The sequence below is a fragment of the Podarcis bocagei genome (assembly GCF_964188305.1).
Source record: "Podarcis bocagei genome assembly, chromosome: 4".
Classification (NCBI taxonomy): Eukaryota; Metazoa; Chordata; class Lepidosauria; order Squamata; family Lacertidae; genus Podarcis; species Podarcis bocagei.
In genome coordinates this window covers 101,600,237-101,625,931 of record NC_138128.1, presented here as the reverse complement: position 1 = coordinate 101,625,931, position 25,695 = coordinate 101,600,237, and the positions used below count along the sequence as shown (strand labels likewise).

General features: G+C 42.7%; 1 protein-coding gene across 2 annotated transcripts in view; it reads right to left on the bottom strand.

Moving 5' to 3' along the window:
* The window catches only part of ETV6 (ETS variant transcription factor 6), a 159,048-nt gene that overhangs the window by 10,001 nt on the left and 123,352 nt on the right, over window positions 1–25,695 (bottom strand). For both annotated transcript variants that reach the window (XM_081191044.1, XM_081191043.1), the window contains exons 3-7: window positions 23,406–23,570; window positions 22,162–22,296; window positions 12,809–13,354; window positions 4,676–4,818; window positions 1,921–2,021 (exon numbers count right to left, since the gene is read on the bottom strand). In XM_081191044.1, coding sequence (XP_081047170.1) covers window positions 1,921–2,021; window positions 4,676–4,818; window positions 12,809–13,354; window positions 22,162–22,296; window positions 23,406–23,570 — 1,090 coding nt within the window. The remainder of the gene's footprint in view (window positions 1–1,920; window positions 2,022–4,675; window positions 4,819–12,808; window positions 13,355–22,161; window positions 22,297–23,405; window positions 23,571–25,695) is intronic.

The following is a 25,695-nucleotide window of genomic DNA, read 5'->3' as shown; positions in this document are numbered from 1 at the left end:
GTTATTGGTATGTAAATTGGGAAATCCGTGGAAGGGAATTTTGGTCGACCTTAGAAAAAAATGCTTCAAGAACAGGAACCGATGTATAAGATTGATGTTTAAGTTTGGATAATGTAAAGTTGGTTTATATATATATATATATATATATATATATATATATATATATATATAAAGGAATTATACTAAATGAAAATAAGGTCATCAAAATACAAATTTAGAAGTTTAAAAGTCAAATGGTTTTCAGCAGTAATGTTTAAGTTAAAAGAAAGGGCAAAAACTAAATGAAATTAAGGGAGAGGACTTGCTGAATAAATAATTGGAAACTGGAATACAGAAAGGGGAGGTAGGAGGAGGTCAGCGAACTAAGGTATAAGAAAATAAGGGATTGAAATTATACTTGTTTTTTGTCTGTGTTTTGTTTGTGTGCATATAAAATCTTTGAAAATCTCAATAAATATCTATTAAAAAAAAAAAAAAAAGAACGGACCTCCGGAACGAATTAAGTACGTAACTAGAGGTTATCACTGTATAATCCAAAATCCATTTTTTCTCTTTGGAAGCTTGCTGCTTTCATCAGAAGCCAGAGACTGCACAACACAGGATTAGTGGTGCTTTCCCTTTGCGCCTGCAGCTCAATCCCGTCTCCAGTTCTATTAATAAAACCTGAAGAGCAGGAGAGCATGCAAGGGCGCCACTGGGTGCCACATCCCTTGAGTTTCCGAGGTCTGCAGAGCCTTTGCAGAACGTCTTAAAATCCCCACGTTGCTCGGAATTCCCCGGAGGGGTATTCCACGCTTCTTTCCGATGGCCGCGGCTTGCTGGAAGTCCACCCCACATTTCGGTTTTTAAAAGGGTTTCCCTCTCTACAATCAAGTGGTATATAAATTTTATGAAATAAATAAATAGTTTGGTGAGCCCCAGCCTAGATGGTGCAGTGGTTTGATTCAGTATAAGGCTGATTCATGTGCTCCTTTTTAAATGGAAAAAAAATGGTCCTCTTGTACCTGCAAATGTACTGTTTCAGAATGTTTATTTCAGTGGAGGTGTTTACCATTTCTTCATTTCTTTTATTCCACACTCCTTTTATTCCCTCACCACAGCCCCCTCCCCTTGCCCTTCTCCTTATTCCTTTCTCATTGCCCAAGCCCCACTCCCCAACTCCTCATCAAACCTCTTCAACTCATCTGCACTTTGCTCCGCCTGTGCATCGCCTCCCTTCCTGGACTTCCTTGCCACTGCAAGCTCACCTGCCCACTCCACCTCTGCTCACTCATCCACAGGGCCACATCACCCCTTTTGCTCAAACTACCCACTTCCACACCCTTGAGAGATGCTCAACTCTCACTGGCTGCCCCTCTTGCTTCCCCTTCTGCCACAAGCCGTGCTCACTTGCTGTGCCTACCTGTCATTGATGCTTCCTTCACTCTGGAGCATGTGCCACCTGTCACCAGTGTGACAATGGCCTAGTACAAATATTATAAAGAGCTATATGCAGTCCTGAAAAAGAAAACCCAGTCCCCTGTTTTGGTCTTAATAGCTCTGAATTTTTTGAAAATGCAATTTTTGGCTTCATGCTTACATTAATGCAATATCGCAAATTCACCACTTGCTGAACATAAGTCACAGTTTGATTTGATTAATCCTTCAGGTGCCAAACTGTAAGAGCTGCACATACAGTCTGCACAGTGGCCTCATGGAATACTTCAACACTGATAGATATTGAGATATTGGTTTTAATGCTGTGAACTGGTGAACCCATCCCCAGCCTTCAGATATTCAGAAGTTTGGTTTTTAGTCAGGTTAGCTACATTTCTGGAGGGCGATAACCATTCTATTTTATAGCTTCCTCTAACATTATCCATAAGGAAATTTAGAAAAAGAATTTGCAAACAACAAGGATGAAAAATAAGGAAGTATCACCTGAACAAAAGTCGTTGTCCTGGCTCCTTTCTGATAATATTTAGTTTATAATAGTGGCGCAGAGCTCTAGACATTTTCTCATATGTCATATTTGTTCTGTTCTGTAAAGAAAGAAGAAACGCATGAAGCAATAATTAAATCATAATAATACAAAGAAAAAGGTGGTTGATGTTTCTGTCTTTCCTTTTCTTTTGTTTCCCACATATATTAGTAGACTACAGAATTGGGGAGGGAATCACTTTATCTCACAATATAATAAAAATCTAACAATGTCATCGCACAGCCCCCAATTGCCTCATCCCAGTCCTTGTTATGCAGGATAGAGGAGAGAAAAGGAAGGCAAAGTGCACAACAGCAGTGGTCATGGCTTGGGAGCAAGAAGGGAAGAACGGTGAGAGGGTTTAAAATAATGACAGAAGTTTGAATAAAGCAGCAATGGAGTAAACTAAGAGGAAAACGGTGGTGGTTTGAGTAAAGTATGGACTATTTGTGAACTTCTTGTCCTTTAGCTCTCACACATGAGGCAGCTGAGAACCATAGAATTGGAAGGGACCCCCAGGGTCATCTAGTCCAGCCCCTCCAATGCTGGAATCACAACTCAAGCAGCCCTGACAGATGGCCATCCAACCTCTGCTTAAAAACCTCCAAAGAAGGAAAGTCCACCACCACCTGGAAGAGGCACAAGTACAGCGAGAAGGGAAGAGCACTGAAAAGGAAAGAATGGTTGTTTTAAACAACAGCAAAGTTTGAAGTGGGGATGGAGAAACATTGAGAGGAAAACTGCTGTTTTAAACAACAGCAACAATTTGTGTAAAGCTAGGTGGGAGAAAAACAGAGGAAAACAGTGGTTTTAAACAACAGCAGAGATTTGAGTAAAGCAGGGATGAGTAGAAAACAGTGGCAATCTTAAACACTGCAGAGGTCTGAGTAGAGCTTGCACGGGATAACACTGGGGGGGGGGAGAGAAGTGGTAGTTGAGTACAGTGACAAGGGAGTTTGGAAAGGCTTGGTTATCTTAGCTTTTTGCTGTTCATTTCAAAGTACCCATCTCTGCTATTTCTCCTTGTTAAAACTGTTTTTTGGGGGGGGCAAGGGGAAAGCAACCCTCGATGTATCTCCATGCCTGCTTTACTAAACCCTGGGCTGCTATTTAAAACAGCCACTTTTTCCTGTTCTGTCCCGCTCTCTTCTTGCTGTACTCAAACCTCCCCCGCATCAGGGCTGGAGTCAGGCGTAGGTCAGCACAACACAATGAATCACTTGAGGCCAGTAAAATGAATTATTCAAGGAAACAATCCACAGCTCCGGCATAGTGGTCTCAGAAACTCTTTCTAGGTCTTGCCCTGATGAAGCAGTTGCAAGGACTGAAGGTCCCCAGTGCCCACTAGGACTCATACTCTCCAGGGTCTTTCCTGCGCAGTCTTAGGCTATGTCTGCACACAACCCCCCTCTGCTCTGCCCCTTTCATTTCTCTGTGTGTCCCAGGAGACCGGGGGGGGGGGGGGAGCTAGTCACAGCAGCAGCAGCAGCAGGAGGAGGAGGAGGAGATTCCTGGGCCTCTTCAGCAGCTTGCCTCTCTGTCTTCTGGTCCCCCTTCCCTCCAGCCCTCACTTCCACCTCAGAGTCTGAACGGTGCTCTGCCACAGCCTCTTCCTGTTCACTAAACCCTGCCACCTCTTCTGCTGCTGACACCTCCTCCTCCCAGTCTTCTCCTTCAGACCACTCACTGTTGTCCCACCCCCAGACCCCTGGCTCTGAGCCGTCTTCCCCTGAGGGTTCCCCAGCTGGATCCCCCCCCACACTCCCCTGCTTCTAGCCCGTCCATGACAGCGCTCCTCCATTCCTCAGCTGCCTCATGTGACAGATAAAGGATGTGGAGCCCTCATTCCTGGTACCATTCAACAAGAAGTTCTAGAATCAGTGTAATAACTTAGAATAGATATCTTACTGACAAGCAAATACCCACATATGTACAACATTCATTACTTAACTTAACCTTCTCTAACCGAACAGGATAACTGACAGACTTGCTCTTAAGATTCTACTCATCTTAGAGATACAGTGATATATATCAGCAAGGCATGTGTGCCTAAAGGGGCTGCAGAATAGGAGAGGAGGAGGCCTGCAAATGTGGGTGGTCTGTGTGCAAGGGGCAGTTGAGAAAATTAGGGAGGAGGTATGCAATGGGCTTGAAGATGAAAGCGGGGGAATGAAAATGTATGCAGAAGAGGAGTGGTGGCAGAAGGTGAAAAGGGTGTGGCTGCAAGGTGTGGTAGGAGGAAGGTGCAGGAATTACTATTGTGTGCAAAGGGAATTACTATTGTGTGCACAAAAGGAGGATGCATAGACACAGGAGTGAAGATGAAAACGGATGTAAAGCGGGGCTGCAGAACAGAAGAGTTGTGGCTTCAAAAATGGGGCTTGAAAGGTGAAAAGCTCTATTTGTAGTTGCATGGGTTGACAAGGGAAAGCTCTAGGGATGTGGGGGGCTGGGAGGGAGGTTGGCAAGCAGAGTGAGTAAGGATGCAGCCCCTAGTCTACATAAAAATAAATAAATCCCAGTTATCACAATTCTGTTACACCCAAGCCATGGACAAGAAACAGCAACATGCATGGAGCCAGATTGTGTAGATTCTTAGTAGCCCCTATCTCAGGGACACTGTTGCCTTGAGATCAACACCTCTCCCTTTCTCTGCCCAACATTGCTAGGTTAGGTCAGCAATACTTGGTGTACTAAAGCTAAGCTGCTCTTTACCTTATGGTTTCCCCACAGCCTGGCCAGTCCGTTAGGATCCACTATCCGGAATATTTTGGATTCTCTGTCCTCCCATCGGATGAAGTTTTCGTACCGGCTGTCTGACAGCAGCTGATAGACATAATCCCAAAGGAGCCTGCAGTCTGTGAAGAGGACACAAAGGTTTTGAAAAGACCCATGCCTGGAATGAACTGGGCACCAGGAACGATGCTGACAATTCAGATTTCCACTTAAGAACACCAGGGTTGTCTTGGGAGATCAGATGAGAGGTCTATTCCATCTCCCACCGCCAGAAGCCAGTCAGATGCCTCAGGGAAATTATAAGCAAGATCAGGAAACAGACGGCAGTTCCCTGTTGATTGTCCTCAGAATCTGGTATTCAAAGATATAGTGTTTCTATATATGGCGGCTTTAGCTATCATGCACATTAGCCTTTGATCAACCATGTATTTGTCTAATTGTCTCTATTAAAAAATGATTGCACATTTGAAATAATTTGTTTCCAGAAATTTTGTGTTTTTGTCATGATCCTTGTTTGCTAATGTAACAGAAAATTCCATATGTATGTCCCTTAACACTTTTCTCCAACTCAGCATTTGCATAATTCTGTAAAAGCACTGCAATTACTTCAGAGCTATTAAGTAGTTAAATGCCTTCACTTTTGATAATTGGATTGAAATTTCACCCTGACTAGATCTCTAATTAAAGGTCTAACAGATTATTTAAATTTTGATTACTTCTCCCCTCCTTCTTTCATGCCAGTATTTTTAGACTGGTTAAGCAAAAAGGTTAGTTCTCCCCACTCCCTTCAGCTTCATGCCAGTAAATTTGACACCACAGGCATATTCAGTGAGAAATTTAGACTTCAAAAACTGGTTGCAGACCAAAGCTAAGAAATTGTCACACTTCGAAGACAGCTTTTTTTTCTCTGAAAGGGGAAGGTTGAATTTCACACCCCATGGGATGGCATTCAGCATAGAATGCATTTATTTATTTGAATTTGTTTGTTGTCTCATCACACTAGTTTTCTAGGTGCCCTATAAGTACACTGGTGGACTTACAGCCCTAATTTATTTAAACATTTCTGTACTGCTTTTCTGCTGAACATGGTCTTTAAATAGCTCATGCCAATATGAAAAGATACAGACAACATATCATTTAAAATATTCAAATCTACTTTAAAACAAGCCAGCAAACCATAAACATTAATTGAGAAAGAATATGCACAAATAACAGTCTCAAACCAGCTTACAAAAGTATGGCAGAAAAACACTATCATTTATTTTCTACTGATGGAGCAGATCTGGTAAATTTCCTGCAGGAATGAATTCCAGCAGTGACAATGCTTGATTTATAGCACCAGGAAATTTTACCTCAGACAGAAATGGGAATCAAATTATATATATTTCATTTATTATTATAGGGGAAGAATAGATAATTTGTATTATAAAGAAGAGCATATTGTATATACTCTTGAATGTCTTCCTATATATCATGGAATTCTACTCAATTCTTGTTAGCAGAGTAAAAACTTAAACATGTTGCAGGATTCCCTCCCAAATAGACCAGAGGCAATCAATTGTATTTCATCCAGCAGAGCTTTACTGCTACTGAAGACAAATGAACCTAATGGTCACAAATCCAATACATTCAGGATTGGCACTGTCCATAAGAAATCCAGTTGCAGAAGACTTAACTTACAATAACTTATAATAAGTCTAAACCTTAATGCTAAGCATACTATGTACAGAACATCACACCAGAAGAAAAGAGAGATAAAGTGAAACCCAGGCTCCTTCTGGCCTTACTTTTAGAGTCAGCATGCCCTTGACAGAGAACCAGTTTAAACCAGCTGTACTCAGCTTCTCTGAAGGAATAGCCCAAACATCAGGAACCTTCTGCTTGTTTCTTTCACACAGAGAAACTTCCAGAACCCTACACATCAGATCAATACTTTTTGTACTAAGAAATGCAAACTGACACTGCATGCATAAAAAATGCGAGGCCGTTGTCATGCTGCCGTTCACATGGCATAACTGGCCACATCAACTCCAGGATGGCAAATGGCAGGCAAGCAAGCAGCACTCGGGGCAACCTGCCCAGGAAAGCTATTTTACAGAGGAGGGAGAGGTGATTCACAGAGCGGTTTAGCAAGCCACTTTATGAAGCCCCCACTCCATTATTAGGTGCAAGGGGAATGGGAGGGCCTTGGAGCAAAGGGGTGGGGGAGGTATGGGGGAAGGGAAGATGGCAAAGAAGCTGGAGGGTAGTTGGAGAAGTTGGAGGGTTGGTGAGCAGAGTGAGCAGGGGTGGCAGCCCTAGTACTGCACAAAGTCGCTCAATTAGGATTTGATTAATTCTGATTTATCAAATATTAGATTTAGGTACTGACAAAGTGATACTGACATTAACCCTATCAAGACAAAAGGCTAGAAGAAATTAAACACATGTTGTCTCCCTTAGTAAGGACATTTTCTGGGGTACTTCCATATGGGGGCTGCATTTGCAAACTGGTCACTGAAAGATTGCAAACTGGTAGTTGGCAACAGGTTACTTATTCCATTTCCCTCAGTTAAATGGTGAGGAGTCCAAAGCTGTGTGGATGCTACACAATGTATGCAGGAATAACACCTTTAATAATAAACTAAACCTCAGGAAGAACTTTCTGATGGTGAGAGCTGTTTTGTGTGGTGTAGTGGTTAAGAAGGACAGATGTCCTAGTGCTCACTGGAAGGACAGATCCTGAAGCTGAGGCTCCAATACTTTGGCCAGAGAAGACTCCCTGGAAAAGACCCTGATGTTGGGAAAGATGGAGGGCACAAGGAGAAGGGGACAGCAGAGGACAAGATGGTTGGACAGTGTTTCTCGAAGCTACAAACATGAGTCTGATCAAACTGCGGGAGGCAGTGGAGGACAGGAGTGCCTGGAGTGCTCTGGTCCAGGGGGTCACGAAGAGTCGGACACGACTAAATGACAACAACAACAGTGGTTAAGAGTGGTGGACTCGTAATCTGGGGAACTGGGTTCGCGTCTCCGCTTCTCCACATGCAGCTGCTGGGTGCCCTTGGGCTAGCCACACTTCTCTGAAGTCTCTCAGCCCCACTCACCTCACAGAGTGTTTGTTGTGGGGGAGGAAGAGAAAGGAGATTGTTAGCCACCTTGAGACTCCTTAGGGTAGTGATAACTTCTGAGTGTGTTGAGAATTTCAGCTTGCATCTGCTCAGGGATCATGTCTTAGGTTCAGTCTCTGACTCGTGGTCTGTTGGAAGTCTTTTCAAAGTTTTGGAATGAAGCAAAGGGCTGTATGGTTTACATGATACCTCCTAAATGTTTGCTAATGCATTGTATATCTTGGCCATCTCCAAAGTTTTCTGGGGAACTTGGAGGAATGAAATAGCTGGGGTGAAAGTGAAGGAAACACCAGATCACATGTTAGGGCTTATTCCACAGCAGTGGTGTCAGAAGAGGGCTTCTCTGCTTCTATTGTGTCTATGCAATGTTGGCTGCAGGGTGCTTTTAGGGGCTGGGAAGCATTCTGAATGTTATAATTCATTAATATAATTACCATTCTTGTTAGGGAATGTGAATTATGGGAATACGATGCACCGAACTAATTGCCTAAGTGCATGGCAGAATATAAAAAAGTAGTTTCATAGCTAGGTTGGTTGCATAAGGCTACAGGAATCAGGGAGCCTGGGAACTGAAATTCACGGCCAGGAGGCACCAAAGATGAAAGAGCAAGGCAGATGGAACTAAGTGCTGCCTTGTTCTTTATTTCTTGGCTATGACTAGCACCAAGCAAATATTCATGACTTGCTTGGAACCCTGAAGCCAAAAACAGCAAAGAAGGAGCAGCTTCCCACAGCAAACAGGTATTTCCAGTACAGATGCAAGACTGTTTCTTCTACAAATCCAGGACTGGTCAAAACAGAATTCATAAACGCGGGACACTGAGTCATATCTGATCTTCATATGAAGGGTGGTATATAATAATAATAATAATAATAATAATAATAATAATAATAATAATAGTTCTATATAGTTAGCATTTGAATTTGTTCTAGTAGGGAAAGTAGCCATTGTGTGTGTGTGTAGGGGGTGGAAGTTAATCCCTCCACCTCAGTGCTGTGGCCCAGACCTAATTTCACCCCACCCATGTTTGCTTTTCAAGTAAATTAAAAGAGAGATAAGCAATCGTAAATCTCTCCTGTCTCATCTAGTTGATGAGTTTTTGCGGGATTAATTGTTAAAATAAATGGAGAGGGGGAAACTTGCATGGAAGTTTCTTATGCGTGAAAGGGTGTTTTGCTTTATTATACAGTGATATAGGTTGGTTGTGCTTCTACATTCTTATTTTACACATCAGATAGACCTTTCATTGATATACCTTGGCTGTTTGTCCAGCTAAGCAGACTTCCTAGCAGATTGCATTTCAATCAGACTAACCAGATTAGCCGGAGGAAACCTAAGCAATCCTGCCATTTCCTTCTTGGTTTATCACTTTGCGCGAAGTATTAGAATCCCCTTTTAGTTTCTTTTGAGTGTTGCTTTTTAATTAAAAGTCAGCAAAAAGTGCTTCAGTGTTCAACAATGGAAAAATGTTTCATAGATTTCGTATAAAAATATTTGATGTATGCAAATGAGCAGCAGTCTCTTAAAATGAGACATGGCTTCAGCAAGCGCTGCAAAACTGGTTAGACGATGAAAGCCCTGCCTTTGAGGAATAGTTACGGTTTCTCTGGGCTGCAGGTAGTAAAATGCCACCTGATTAATTCTGTTGATTGGTGGCAGGGAAGAGCAGTGTTAAACAGTAAGCCCTGTCATCAATTTATCAGTTTAATGACCTGCTCCAGGTTTCTGTGGGCTCCTTTCAACCTCCCCCCCCCATGGCTTCAGTAGTGGTCACTGCTTTCAGTCCTCCCTCTTGAGCATGCCAGCACAACAGGTCAGCATTGATAGAAAAAGTCACACTACAATCTCTCCAATGCCTCAGTGATCTCCAATATGCAGTGGGAGATCTCCTCAGCGGTCCTTGCGCTCTGGGGCAAGTTCCCATTTCCCCATTCGAAACAAGGATTGTTCCATGATCCCTTGTCCGTAGTGGCACCTTTGCTGCTCTGGGAATGTTGGAAGGAGCCCTGTGATCCCAGTCACTGACTCACAGTTCAGACTAATGGGACTGTTCTCCTGAGTTCTTACACTTGTGTCAATGGGCGCTATGCAAGTACAAGTAGACACAATAAGGGCCTGCATAAATCATAAATCCTCATCTGCTAGTACAGACCCTGTGCACATCCAGTCACACTGGGCCAGTTCTCGCCTTCCACTGAAGACATGGCAGTCAAGCGATGGCAACAGCCGCTATAAACACTCCCCACTTCCATGCATTTATTCAATATATGGAATGGAAAGTGAGAAGAAGGCTAATGTTCCAAGCTGAAACATTTAGTATTTAGGCGAATTACAATATTTTTCTGTGAAGAAGAAGAAGAAGAAGAAGAAGAAGAAGAAGAAGAAGAAGAAGAAGAAGAGTTTGAATTTGATATCCCGCCTTTCACTCCCCTTCAGGAGTCTCAAAGCGGCTAACATTCTCCTTTCCCTTCCTGCCCCACAACAAACACTCTGTGAGGTGAGTGGGGCTGAGAGACTTCAGAGAAGTGTGACTGGCCCAAGGTCACCCAGCAGCTGCAGGTGGAGGAGCGGAGACGCGAACCCGGTTCCCCAGATTACGAGACTACCGCTCTTAACCACTACAACACACTGGCTCTCAGACTATATATTTTTTGCTTTAAAAATTTTGGCAAAAATTGGGGGTTGTCTTATACATGGATAGTAAATGCAGAGGGAGGCGTGCATGTGATCTGTGGCGGCAAGTGGGCAGGCGATTGCTGTTGGCAAGCAGATGTGTGACTGGTGGCTGTGGCAAGCGTGCATGCGATTGGCAGCGAGCGGGTGGGTGGGTGGGTGATCGGTGGCAAGTGATTGGCAGTGGCAACCTCCCCCACAAAAACTCAACAACTGAAGGGCAATCTCCCCCCCCCCCAATAAATATTGATTTCTTAATTTGGGGTTCAAAAATTAGGGGTAGTCTTATACATGGAAAAATATGGTGATACACACAAATGAGCAACAGTCTTTCCCCCTCTTTTAAAACTGCTTCAAGCCAACAAATGTGCTGAAGAATCTCTCTCTGGCTCAAGGATTTTAAAAGGCCTAGTAAACTTCACTCATCTGGAAGTCAGCCTTGAAAGGAAAGTATCACAGACCTCATTTCTGGTAAAAACTGGTTTGGAGATCTACAGTCGTACCTTGGTTCTTGAACGGAATCCATTCCGGAAGTCTGTTTGACTTCCAAAAATGTTCAAAAACCAAGGTGCAGCTTCCGATTGGCTGCAGGAGCTTCCTGCACTCCAGCGGAAGCCGTGTCGGACATACGGCTTCCAAAAAACGTTCGCAAATTGGAACACTTACTTCCGGGTTTGTGGCGTTTGGGAGCCAAAACATTTTAGTCACAAGGTGTTTTAAACCAAGGTACAACTGTAGCAGTATTGACAGCTTAGTCCCAAAACAGCCACCATTTAATTCTCAATGTTGAGTTCAAGAGAGAAACAAGGAAGCAAGCAAGGAAGCAAGGAAGGAAGCAAACCCGAAACAGCCAGTAAAGCTGTTTTTGCCATAGCTGCAAGCATTGCAACCCCTTGGAGATATAAGACTCTGGATTTCTCTACTCTGGAGGCTCTTTCTAGTGAATAGGTGCACTGCCCTCTCATGCTGCCTTTGAGGAGGGAGGGAGTTTCAAGGAATAGCAGATTATTCGACAGCCTGTCACATTTTTCTTGTTGCTGCTGTAATGCTGCAAGGAAGGAATAGCAATTCAGTAGGCAAGGACCCAACATTATTAAATGCCAATTGGGAAGGCCTGTTTGTTTGATTTGTTTTTGAGTTACTGCTAAGAGCTGCTTGCTTCCATAAAAAACTTTTCACACAAACTGTGCAACGTGGTAACTACCAACTCAGGAGACGTTGCTGCTGCTTCCAAGAACCCAAAAATACAGAATGTTGTTGTTTCTTCAGTTCAGAGATGGAAATGGGCAATTACCTACCAGTTGTTGAATTTCTGCTAGGGTCGCCATATTTCAATAAAGTTCAGTAAGTGACAACAGGGGTTCTCATACATCCAGATTTTCCCAGACATTTTCCCGATTTCTGCCGGGACGCTGCTTCCGATAGCAGTATTCCGTGTATGTTCAGGAAACTCCAGATGTATGGCAACCCTAATTTCTACCTTACATGCACTGCTCACCCAAGTAGACTGCTGATGTGAGCAGGCATCTGTGGAAGTGAGCAACTGCTTGATTAAACTGAGTCTGACTCTCAGATTCATGAAGCAGGTGGTCACAACCCTACGGACTGAGCTTCACATTATAATAAATGCAGAATGGCCCATTTAAAACAGCAGGCTTGCATTGTACAATGTATAACTGTCACAGACCGGGAAGGAAAACCTGTGGGCAGGCCATTTTTTATTGTTTCACAGTGCTTACTAATGTTTAGGTAAATAGTAAAGAAGATTACTAATAACTTATTAGAACCCCTTTATGTTTGCACTGGCAGAAGAGAAATTCAGATCCCTCCTTCCTAGAGCCAATCCAAGCAAATAAGGAATGTGAATCTCTGTTAAATTTAATACAATAGAATTAAGCATTCTCTCACTGGAATCCTTCAAACTTAACAGCAGTTAGATTTACCTGGGCCATGCTCATTCATTTAACCTGTTGCAGTATTAAATTTGTTTGCTGGGAAACCATGACATGTAATAATACATAAAATGAATGTATTTTGAGGAATGATGTTCATGGGAAAACGCAAGGAAGATTAATCAGGAGCTGGTGGTCGTTACTTTGTCAGAAAGACCATCCATAACTTTGGGGATTTGGGTTCTAAGAATAAGATGATGGCAGATCACCATAAAGTAAATGCCTTTATTTACCCATTTGCTTCTATAGTACCTTCAACCTATGGACTTCTGTTTGTCTTCAAATGAAATTAACGAATTTCCCAAGCACCAGCCCTTGGGAAAATGTATGGTAGATACCAAAGAAACATACATGACCTGGAATATATCATACTAACCTGCTATTCTTCCAATTGGCATTGCATGCTCTTCCGGTGGAGAGACGGAGACCATGATGTGATTCATGTATGCTAATTCTTCCCGATGGGACAGGTTGATGGGTTTCACCTCTCTGTGCATCCCATCTTCAGACAACCTGGAGGCTTTGAAATCCACAGAGTGCCTGGGGTTCAGTATCAAGGGGTGCATGATGGGGCTGGGCATCAGCTGAATCACCCTTGTGTTTTCCTGGCGGGGACTGGAAGGCTTCTGAAGCACTTCGGAAGGGGTTGGGCAGTGGTTATTCTCAATAGGGGACACTGAGAGAGGGTAAGACTCTTGGCTATTGTTCTCCTGGTGGTGCCTCATTCCCGAGAGCCGATCAGCTGGTGAGAGGCGACGGATAGTGTTCTCCAAGGGGGATTTCAATGACCGCTGCTCAGGTTCTGGTGAAGGCCTGTGGTTGGCACTAATGGGGGATCTAGAGCGATGCAATAATTCAATGGTAGGTGGGTTGTGATGCATTGTGTCAGCTGATTGTCTTGAAGGTCTCTGGACAAAGTTGTCTGTATAGAAAAAGAAAAAGAAAGAAAAAAGTTGTGTATTCTGCGCACGAATGGCAGGAATGGCCAACTGGGAGTTCATAGGTAACACACAGGGCTTTTTTTCAGCCTGAGCTCACTGGAACTCAGTTCTGGCCCCTCTCAGGTGGGCGCCCATTGCCATTATAAGCGAACAAGGGAGCATTCATGGTGAGTCCTGGCACCTCTTTTTCCTGAAAAATAGCACTGGTGACACATAACTTAAGAGGCAATTTTAACTGGATCCTTTGGTTCCAGCCAAATACTAACTAAGGTGGAGCAAACACCTGCCCATATTTGTTCTCTCAAGGACAAAAACATTGTTTTGAAAAGATGAGACAAATATATTCATACCACGACAGGCTTTAAGATAGAGCATATGGACGGTGTTGACTCCCCATAAAAATGTTAAAATTTTACGCAAAGAAAAGCTGTCTTTTATGACTTGCAACCATGATGCAAATTGTATCACATTTTGCATTAACTATTCTGCAAAATTTACCCTGGTTTTGCTAGACCTGTGGAGACAAGAACACTGGTGTCCTTTCTCCAAACCCTGAAAGCACTGTTCTCTCAGGCTTCTGAGATGTCAGCAGTGTAGCTGTAAGATCTGGAAACTTGCTTTAAAAAAAAAGAAAATGAAAGAAGGTGAAGACTCTCAGAAAGGAGAGCCCACTGTTCCATACTTTTTGTGGTCCTCTGCAATTATGGCATACGCAGAGTCCTATACCACTATACACTTAAGATAAAGTTATGTTGTTCAGTAAAAAAATTCTGTTATACACCCCCAGAACATTGTGGCTCTCATCCAATTAATTTCGATTAAAAACAGATCCATTTATTTCAATTAATGAAATAGTGGAAATTGCATGATGTCTTGATGTGGAAAGTACACTGTTAAAACCATTTATTTAAGCCTTGCTCCACGTTCATCACTTAATAGAAATAATTAAAAATGTACAAAGCAAACATATGGCCACATAAAAAAACCATCCTTAATGGAGCTAAAACAATTTTCAGCCTTTCATGGCACTCCAAATCTGCCACACCTTGAGGTAGGCATCTAGATTAGGTTGTTGTATTTGCTCCTTCTCTTCCTCAGTCTGTGGCTGCCACTGTTGTCTTAAAGGGACTATTCAAAAAGAACAGAGTGGTGCCTTGCTTCTAAAATACAATTGCCATGAGGTGCAAGCAAAAGGCCTCTTTGAAGCCCTGTGAACTCGGCTTCCAAAGTTCTGCTTCCCCCGCACAAGCTCTGTGACCTTAGGCTGACTCCAGGCCCACTCATCAGGCTGCCCACCTCCCAATGGATCTTGCCAGCAACCACCAGTTTCCTTGTTACTGCTCAGGAGGAAGCAACATTGGTGTGGATTTGATGATTCACATGCCCCAAATCATAAACAAGAAAGGTCTGTCTTTGTCTGACTACTCAGGTCAGTAATAACGAAATGGGCACAAGGAAGTGAAACTTCAGAGCCAGGCCATGCCCTGTCTGCGGTGACTGAACAACAATGTCTTAAAACTGGACTTGCAAAGAAATAACCCTTTAAGCATATTTCAGAGCCATGTGTGCCACCAGATTACCTAGTTGATGTGAACACAGCAAGTCGTGATTTTTGTCCATGGAGGAGTCGGGTGCAGCCGACAGAGTGGGGGCTTGAACTGCAAAGTTCCACCCTGAAGCCCATTGGGTGGCTTTGGGTACTGCTTCTCTGCCTAGACTACCAGACAGGGTGGCTGTGAGGGTGAAATGGGAAGCTGCTTTCAGTCCTTAGGGAAATAGTAGGCATATAAATGAGTTAAAAAAACAAAAACAAACAAACCCCAAAATGATGTTGTAATGTGTAGAGCACAGCTGGGCATATAGTTCGCTGGATCTCATTAAGATTTCCAGAAATCTCAATTTTTAAAAAAGTTTCTAGTTCACATGGCAACACAGATACGCTCAGAAAAGCAGCAGAAATTAGGATGAAAGAAACTGACTGTACAGTGGTACCCTGGGTTACAGACACTTCAGGTTACGTGATTTTGGGTTGCGCACCATGCTGAACCCGGAAGTACCAGAACGGGTTACTTCCAGGTTTCGGTGCTCGCACATGCGCAGAAGCACTACATCACGCTTTGCGCATGTGCAGAAGTGCCTAATTGCAACCCACGTGTGTACAGACACGGCGTTGCGGGTTGCAAATGTGCATCCCACACGGATCAGGTTTGCAACCCGAGATTCCACTGTAGTTGTATGAACATACAGAACTCAATGTGAATTACTTTTGAGAATTATTTCTGGGTGGGGTTATAGACTTGCATTGTGTTTCTCTTTCTCTTTATGTATCTGGGTTAAGTTTTTGCATGTCAAGGTCACAATAACCAAGTAAGAAACATTTCACCATATGCAGTATACACGTGCACCCACTACACGTTATTTGCCATATGCATGGAAATAAATGCAAAATACTGATTGATAGGACATCACTTCAATTGATCTCACATCTCCTTAAAACTCTGCCCTTCTGTCAGGAAATGATAGTAAAGTGATGGCAAGATATGGTTCTCTGATGTGCTCTCATAAGGAAGGTATGAGCAGCATCAGAAGAAAAGGTGGTTCACACATCAACCTCTGGAAGCCACTCAAATTTTGCCAAATAAATGTTTCTGGCATGAATGATCAGGCCCTGCAATGAAATTGGTGCCATCTAGAAGGCTTCCTGATCTAGAAGGCTTCCTGGGAGTGCCTGATCACCTCATCTGTCTCCTGAGAAATCTCTATGTGGGACAAGAAGCTACAGTTAGAACTGGATATGGAACAACTGACTGGTTCAAAATTGGGAAAGGAGTATGACAAATCTGTATATTGTCTCCCTGCTTATTTAACTTGTATGCAGAATTCATCATGCGAAAGGCTGGGCTGGATGAATCCCAAGCCGGAATTAAGATCGCCGGAAGAAAAATCAACAACCTCAGATATGCAGATGACACAACCTTGATGGCAGAAAGTGAGGAGGAATTAAAGAACCTTTTATTGGGGGTGAAAGAGGAGAGCGCAAAATATGGTCTGAAGCTCAACATCAAAAAAACAAGATCATGGCCACTGGGCCCATCACCTCCTGGCAAATAGAAAGGGAAGAAATGGAGGCAGTGAGAGATTTTACTTTCTTGGGCTCCATGATCACTGCAGATGGTGACAGCAGTCACGAAATTAAAAGACGCCTGCTCCTTGGGAGAAAGGCAATGGCAAACCTAGACCAATGGAAGCGAAGGCACAGAAAAAACTCAATATGGAGGCTAAATGGCCGAAATATTGGGAAATTCTGGAACAAGATGGAGACAGAATAAAACTGCAGAGCTTTGAAAAATTGAAAAACAAAGTGCGAGATTGGCTCCATTATTACCAAATAATGGAGGCATACAATTTGGACAAAAAAATTGGTTTCCGGGTGGAAAAATCAAAATTGGAAACAGAATTGCTAGATCCAAAAATCAAGAATTTGTCAAGAATGTATAACTTGCTGTTGAAATGGAACACTCAGGATGAAATGGTGAAATCAGCTATGATTAAATGGGCACAAGATGTTGGACATAACATAATGATGGCTGACTGGGAACAGTTATGGACCACAGGTATGAAATTCACGGCATGTAATGCCTTAAGAGAAAATTTAATGAAAATGATTTATAGGTGGTACATGACACCAGTCAAGCTTGCAAAAATTTACCATTTGCCCAACAATAAATGTTGAAAATGTAATGAGACTGAAGGTACATTCTTTCACCTTTGGTGGACATGCCCAAGGATTAAGACATTCTGGGAGATGATTTATAACGAAATGAAAAAGATATTTAAATATACCTTCCTGAAGAAACCAGAGGCCTTTCTCCTGGGTATGGTCGACCAAATGGTGCCAAAGAAGGATAGAACTTTTTTTATGTATGCAACAACAGCAGCAAGAATACTTATTGCAAAGTATTGGAAGACACAAGATTTACCCACCCGGGAAGAATGGCAGATGAAGTTGATGGACTATATGGAACTGGCAGAAATGACTGGCAGAATCCGAGACCAGGGAGAAGAGTCGGTGGAAGAAGACGGGAAAAAGTTTAAAGACTATTTACAGAAAGACTGTAAAATTAATGAATGTTAGAAAAATGTTGGAATTAACTTATATGGCTTTAGTAGAAATGTTATAAGGAACTAAGTATAAATAGATTAATAGAGTATTAAAGGAAAAAATAAGGTTAGAATGTGTCAAGATAATTATAGGATAGAAAACAGAGGAAGATGGAAAGGAATTGCTGAAACAATTAACAGAAGTGGAATACAAAAAGGAAGGTGTGAGGAGGTCGTTGAAATAAGTGAATGAAAGATAAGATATTGAAATTGTTTGATGTGTTTTAAACGGTTTTTGTTTTGTTTTGTTAGTTTAATGTGTTAGTGTTATGTAGTGTCTTTGTATTGTATTGTATTGTATTGTCTTTCTTTTTGTTTGTTTGTTGTGTTTAAATTGTTGGAAAAGTAATAAATTTTTTTTTTTTTTTAAAAAGGTCTGTATAGTTAAAGCCATGGTTTTCCCAGTAGTGATGTATGGAAGTGAGAGCTGGACCATAAAGAAGGCTGATCGCCGAAGAATTGATGCTTTTGAATTATGGTGCTGGAGGAGACTCTTGAGAGTCCCATGGACTGCAAGAAGATCAAACGTATCCATTCTGAAGGAAATAAGCCCTGAGTGCTCACTGGAAGGACAGACCGTGAAGATGAGGCTCCAAGACTTTGGCCACCTCATGAGAAGAGACGACTCCCTGGAAAAGACCCTGATGTTGGGAAAGACTGAGGGCAGAAGGAGAAGGGGACGACAGAGGACGAGATGGCTGGACAGTGTTCTTGAAGCGGCCAGCATGAGTTTGACCAAACTGCAGGAGGCAGTGGAAGACAGGAGTGCCTGGCGTGCTCTGGTCCATGGGGTCACGAAGAGTCGGACACCAATAAACAACAAAAAGAAGGCTTCCCAGGGCTCATGGAGCCCATTCGCTTAGACACTGCACATTGCATGATAAGCCATGGTCATTTGACACAATTCCTGCATGCAGTCCAACAGAGAGACATAACATTAAACATTGTTACACCATTAAGCCAATGCAAGGATTACATTTCAAAAGAATGTGTTTCTTTTTCTGCATTAAAAAAGATCTGAATTAGAGAACACACAGCCTGTGTGTTGCCATCTTCAGTGACACTTGGCAGGAGTGCCAGGGAGGGCCCTGTGGACTGCCAAAGTGCTCACTGAAAACATGGCTGTGCGCCACAGAAATGGAATAGCCTGTGGTCTGTAGGTTCTGCGTAACAGCCTAGGAACTATTTTATCCTCAGTTAAAACTGGATACACTCTTCCATCATAAGCCCAAAATGTATTTTTAAACGCACATGAAAGAGCTATCATTATTATTTATTAAATTTTTCTACTGCCCTTTATCCAAGGATCACAAGGCGGTTTATTACATAAAAACACAAAAAGACACACATAACATAGCAACCGACCAAAACAATACCCCTCCCAGTTAACCCTTCATCTGCAGAAGAGCCCACTTTCTGTATTTCTGCATTGAATCCCTAATCAGAAGTGCCCCTTCTGAGTGGAAAAATTGCAACAGGACATCTCCTTTAAGGGCAAGTAATTTGTCTTCATATTAGGTGTGGCTGGCTCACTGGATCTTTCCAGATACAGAAATTATTCCCCCATCCTCACTGAGGCTGATTGGAAGGAGGCAAGACCAGAACAGTAAATTGTGCAGAGATGCAGCCAGCAGTCTCCTTTGTAGGTGGGCTTTTGGGGCTGTTTGGACATAATGGCAAACCATGCCTAGGAATTAGAAGCACAAAACCCTTGTGGTTTTTCAGCAATTTAGTTCTTCCAGTGCACCAACAGTTCTTTTCTCCTACACACAACACTCAGGAGAGAAACAGAAACCATACTCAAGACTGAATTGTAAAGATCGCCTGGAGAATGCTTGCCAGGCCCTTTCCCTCATATGGCCATTCAAAGTGAGCTGGTTGGAGCAGATACATACCACAGAACCCAATGAAGAATTAAACACAACAACAAACCCAACAGGCAGTGCGGGGCTATATTTAGCTGTGTGAGTTCTTCCACCAACAGGAAAGAGGCAGCACAAGTGACTCAAAGTACACAAGAAGCCCTCATTACCTGCCTGTGAAGTCTTGGCACAAAGGGCTTCCCTCACTGCCCAGAGTCTGTGGCTGGAAGTAATCCATAATTAAAACAAAATGCTCCTCCTCGGCTTTTAATTTCTACCAAGAGGTGCCTTTTTTAAAAAAATATGCATATGCGAAAGCTTTATTTTAGTGGTTGGAAGCAAAGCTGAGGGGAAAGGAGCAAAGAGCAAAAGTATTCATCAAGCACTTGGAGAATACAATAAAACAAGGGTAGAGTGTGGCTATAAGGGACTGGAGGTGAAAAAGACCCCGGACTCCATTGAAGCGGGAGGTGCCATGGCACACCTGATGCTGCAGAACTAGCCAGCACCTCTTGGTCTTGGCATTCCTATCTGACATCACACACTTAGAACAAAAACCAGTCTTCCTTCTTATGGGTTGTGTCCATAGAAGAAGCTGAACAACGTGCAGTTCTTGAAATCCAGCCACCAAATGTTTAGTCAGAGCAGTGGTGGGGAACCTGTGGCTTATGGGAACCACATTTGGCCTGTGAGACTGTGTTGGCTAAGCTGTGCCTATATATGACATCAGGTATGAGAAGGTAAAGACACAACTGGGCTGAGCTTGTGGGGTGCCTACAAGTCTTCTGCAAAGTGTTCTGCATTTGGCATTGCAAACTCCAATGACAGGTGCCTATGATCAGGTGTCCATCAAAGGTGGCAGGCTTCTGTCCACATGTTAAAATCAGGCACTGTGCACCTGGTCTTGCAAGCTCAGGTGATCATCAGGTCTTATGAAGTGTTGTGCATGGAGATACGCAATCTCAAAGATCAGCTTCTTGTGAAGTTGCCTGCACAGTACTTTGCAAAACCAGACAATCTGTTGATCGTTGGTGCTTTTTGTCTTTGCCTGCATGGTTTAATCACAAACTGCATGAGCAAACAGTTACCAATGTCACTGTGATGCCATGTAATTGACTGCCAGTTCCAGTCCTGCATGCTCCAATGTAGCCCATACCCTGAAAGAACAGGGAAGGGGATCAAGATACCAGCTGGTAAGAGAGCCCAAGGGGCATAATAGCTGAAGTACTGAACTTAAACAAGGATGACCTGGCATCACAGTGACATCCTTCCTCAGAAATAGAGCTCTCTTGGGGAGCTTGATCCAGCCTAACGCATCTCACAGAGTTATTGTGAGGATACAATTCAGAAAGGGGGAACCGTGTATGTCCATAGCTCTGTAGGATAAAAAGTAATAAATAAGATGAGGCAGGGAGTTCCCTAATGAATACATCTTGGGATCAGCTGATCATCTCTTCTTTGAACAACTACAGGATGTTCTGTACAGGGCAGCAGTAGAGTGTCCAACCTTTGTGGCACAGAAAGGAGCTCCAAGTTTTCAAGAACTAAGATGGCACAACTTAAAATACAATTTTGAACAACAGAACTTTGGAATAGTTAGTTAGAGAATCAAGCCTTATGGTTCCAATGCAATGTGGCTGTTTGTCATGAGAATGCACCCAAGGAGCCTTGGGTTTGTGTCCTCCTCCTCCCACAGAGATTTGCAACTTCTGTTCCTGGTTTCCTGCAAATCATAGTGGTTTACAATCTTGGCATAAAGGGAAATGTGAAACATGCACTTTGGATGAAACAGCACAACTACATTTTGCTGAAAACCAGGAACAGGAGTTGGTCATTGTAATGCATGAGGGAAACAGGAAGCATGTGAGACGTACGTTTGTGCTTCCAATTCCAAAGTATGATTTGGCATTACGCCCCCAAAGCCCCCATGTTTCCAATTCAATTTTTAGACCGTATATCTAGTTCACAAGATGCACTAGCCAGGCCTGTTGGGGGACTCAGCATCTTAGTACATGAACTAAAAGGTGCTTTGAAATACACCTGAGGTGGTGCATTGCAGAGAAGGATGGATTGTGGTGGGCAAAATCTCTTCTGAATACAGTTGGTATCTTTGGGAAAAAATTTCCACCCTTAATGCTCATCTTATTGCAGTTCTTTCCCAGTCCTGTTACCCCAGGTCCATTTTAACTGGAACTGATTCTACAGAGTTCTGCATGCAGACCATGTGCTTTCCCATGGAGCAATGGGCCACTACCAAAATGATGTTTTGCTTTCTTTAAATAGAAACTTCATGTGAAAGGAAACTGAAGCACAGCGGACACCCAGGATAAAAGGCCAGTTCACACATTATGTAGTGGTTGCCACATACACACTTGTGTTTGATGCAGGTGTACCAGCCTGCCATTTCACATTGTGTAAGTGAAGCAAATAGGTCTACTCTGTAGAGCTAAACACTCTTTTGACAACAAAGTTAGACTCTGGATCTGGCTGTAAGCCTTCTTTGCATATTATGACAAAAATAAAACAAAGTTTACCGTTGTTACTTCAAACTCTGGCCTTCTTTGGTTTCCTTAGTAACATATTTTCTAATTGTATGGAGCAATTCTGAGTTCATTTTTAGAGGAGTGCTCTAAATTTGTAGCCACAACCATGGTCATAATGTAAGGGTTCGCCAAGTATCCCCCCAAGTATCCTATTTCATTCCACACAAAGCCCACAGCTAACACTGGTTGTAAACAAACAAACAAAGAGATATTTGTTGCTACCTTCATCATGGTTTTGATGTAACATGATATCTGGCTGAGCATGGATAGAGTTCCCAGGATGGAAGAAAGGTGAAAACAGCACATGAGAATTCCTTTGCTTCAAGATATGCTGAAGAAGCTCATATAGCACATCACCTAAAAGACAAACAGACCATGCAAGTGAATGAAAGATATATGGCTACCCTATGTTTGGGCCACTTTGGACTGCAACTACACAGGATGAAATGTTTCCCCATACAAAAAAAATTCTGCACCATAGAAAACTATTACATTAGAGCAAGGATGCCATCTCCTTTTGACCTCCCCTGATTATTTTGGGAGGGGCTGCCCCCCCAACATTCAAAGGGAGTGGAGTGTGGAGCTGAGCACAGCACCACTTCAGGGGCCAACTCCTTCTCCTCCTCCCCCACCATGGAAGGAAGGAGATGGTCAAAGCAGCCCCCTGCCAGTGACAGCGGAGGCAGCAGGAGTCACCAGCCACTGAAGCCACACTGCTGCCACATTCGGCTCTGCCCCCTGGCTCCTCCCAATGGCCTGACGTCACGCTCAATGGCCCCCCTCCCCATTGCCACCTCTGCATTAGACAGAAGAACATATTTCCATGACATCTAGCTTTTGAAATGCAGCTCTCATCTGTGAGAAGGCTAAAGCCCTTCAACAGCCTGGGACCAGGGTACTTGAAGGACCACCTTCACCTGCACAAACCTGCCCAGGACTTCAAGACTGATTGCAGGCCCCATGGCTTCCTGCTGCTCTCAGAATTTACTTCAGCCCCCTTGCCCTTATTCCCAGTGGTGTGGTTGCTATGTCCCAAGAAACACAAAACAAATACCCAAAGAGGGCTTTTGTGTACCAGTCCTACGCAATTTGGTAGGCCAAATCCTGGCTAAGCGTGAATGACCTAGTGTGCGGGTACTCACAGCAAAATGCACAGAGGCTTCACTCCTGCCATGCTGCTGTTGTGCTATCCATACCTAAGTCCTGTTTTGGTTTACCAGTAAGTTCAAATCTCACTCTAGACAAACCACAAGCACTAAACCAAGGCTTGGCTATAGCAAAGTCAAAACCATGGCTTAGTTCTGGGTGCCACAACATTAGCAAGTCCAGAGCAGGAACAAAGCAGCTGTGATTTGTGTTAAGAATACCCACATGCTTTCTCGTTCATGCTTACCCATACTTTCGCTTAGCACTACATATGAATGAGGCCACATTATGCATTTCCTTCCTTTTTTCTTAGTACTCACCCGAATGTGGAGACCTGTATCGAAAATCCTCTTTGGTTAAAAGCAAGAGCGCTTTGCCATTCATCTCAAAAGTGTTGCTGTCAATGGGTCTTAATGAGAACTCCTTTTCAGCCCATTTCAGCCAATGGGCTACATCATCTCTGCTCCAGTAAATGGGCTGCAAGCCTACAGAAATGATTGAATAATCATACACTGAAAAACTGAAACCAAAATAAAAATATTCCACAAAATACCAGGGAGAATCTGACACAGGGGTTTCACTATTTGCTGAGCATCATGTTATGGGGGTTATACATATCCCCATACTCCCCCCATTTTTCCGGGGGGACGAATACCCCTAAACCTTTTGTAAATCTTTGTACTTTTGTCCATTTACTGTATTTATTTTTCCCAATTTGAACTATAAAATGGTGATTTTCTTGAGTCAAAATGAGAGCATCCCTAAACCTTTTTTTTTTTAAAGAAAAAAAGCATAGAATCATAGAATTGGAATAGACCACAAGGGCCATCGAGTCCAACCCCCTGCCAAGCAGGAAACACCATCAGAGCACTCCTGACATATGGTTGTCAAGCCTCTGCTTAAAGACCTCCAAAGTAGGAGACTCCACCACACTCCTTGGCAGCAAATTCCACTGTCAAACAGCTCTTACTGTCAGGAAGTTCTTCCTAATGTTTAGGTGGAATCTTCTTTCTTGTAGTTTGGATCCATTGCTCCGTGTCCGCTTCTCTGGAGCAGGAGAAAACAACCTTTCTCCCTCCTCTATGTGACATCCTTTTATATATTTGAACATGGCTATCATATCACCCCTTAACCTCCTCTTCTCCAGGCTAAACATGCCCAGCTCCCTTAGCCGTTCCTCATAAGGCATCGTTTCCAGGCCTTTGACCATTTTGGTTGCCCTCTTCTGGACACATTCCAGTTTGTCAGTTTGTTGTATTACATTTTGTGCCTTCTATGATGGTACAGAAAATATCTTTTCACGAAAAGAAGAAAGCTTCCCCTCCACCAACAACGGCCCAGGAGAAAATAAGACAAGACCTGCAGCATCAGATTGAAGGCCTCCCTAGTCCAGCATTCGGTTTCCCCCAGTGGGGAGCCCCACAAGCAAGACACCAGTGCAATAACACTCCCTCCCCCAGGAATCCATGGGGACTCCTAAAGCTTTTACATCATGATTGAAAAATCAAAACACTATGGAAAACAGTAGTAAATATTGGAATTACAGTATGGGATCAACATAGAGTATATCCAGTGCTTTTTTCTGGGGGTACGCAGGGGTATGCATACCCCTAAACAGTTTGTAAATCTAAGTTTGGCCTCATTGTGGGGCAACATTTCAATATGAGTAGGAAAATGAGAGTACCCCTAAACATTCTTTTTAGAAAAAAGCACTGAGTATATCAGATATGTTGGACGTGAGATATGCTCTGTGTTTATCCCATGTTTTAAGTCCAATATTTACTATATAACTCCATCCCCTATATTATTTCATTCTGATTCTTTTGACCATCCATAATGCATTTAAAATATCTGCTTCAAAATAAAATTCAAAATCAGGACTCCACAGTCCTCCCTTCCAGTGATTCCCTCTCACTATAGCTTTTGATACGCTTACCTTTTTCCCTAGCCACATAAAAGTTGATATTATTTTCTATGCCATTCTTTTACCATTTGTGATGTAAAAACATGGGAATGTTATGCAGAAAACACGTTATTCTTGTTAAAACATTTATCTTAATTAGGCTTATTGCCTCCCCCCCCCCATTTCCCCAGAATTCTACATCTTGTTGGATCTGTTATGCCGGATCTAGCTGGGAGCTACGGTAATTATCTTTGAATAGTTCTGTTAGGTAATCTGTGATTTTGAGACCCGGATATTTTACTACACCAGCTAAATTCTTTTATGCGACTCTCATATTCAATCTCATCATAATATACATTTGCTGGTAATAATTCATGTTTTGTTATAATGATTTTTAATCCAGCCACTTATGATCCTGATTCATTTCCCCAATTTATTTTGGCTGATTCTGTGTAGTGAAATAAGAAAACTCCCATATCATGACAGTGAAAGCTGATTTTATGTTCTATTTCTGCTATTCTTATGCCTTTTATTGTCTTACTTTGTCTTATCAATTGCACTAGAGATGCCTCTGACAGCAGGCACCCTCGTCTTACCACTCTAATAGGATATCACATTGGGAAACCTAAGTCATTAAATCTCACCCCAAACATATTTCTTTATCTATCAGCTTACAGATACATATATATATATATAAACATCTTCAT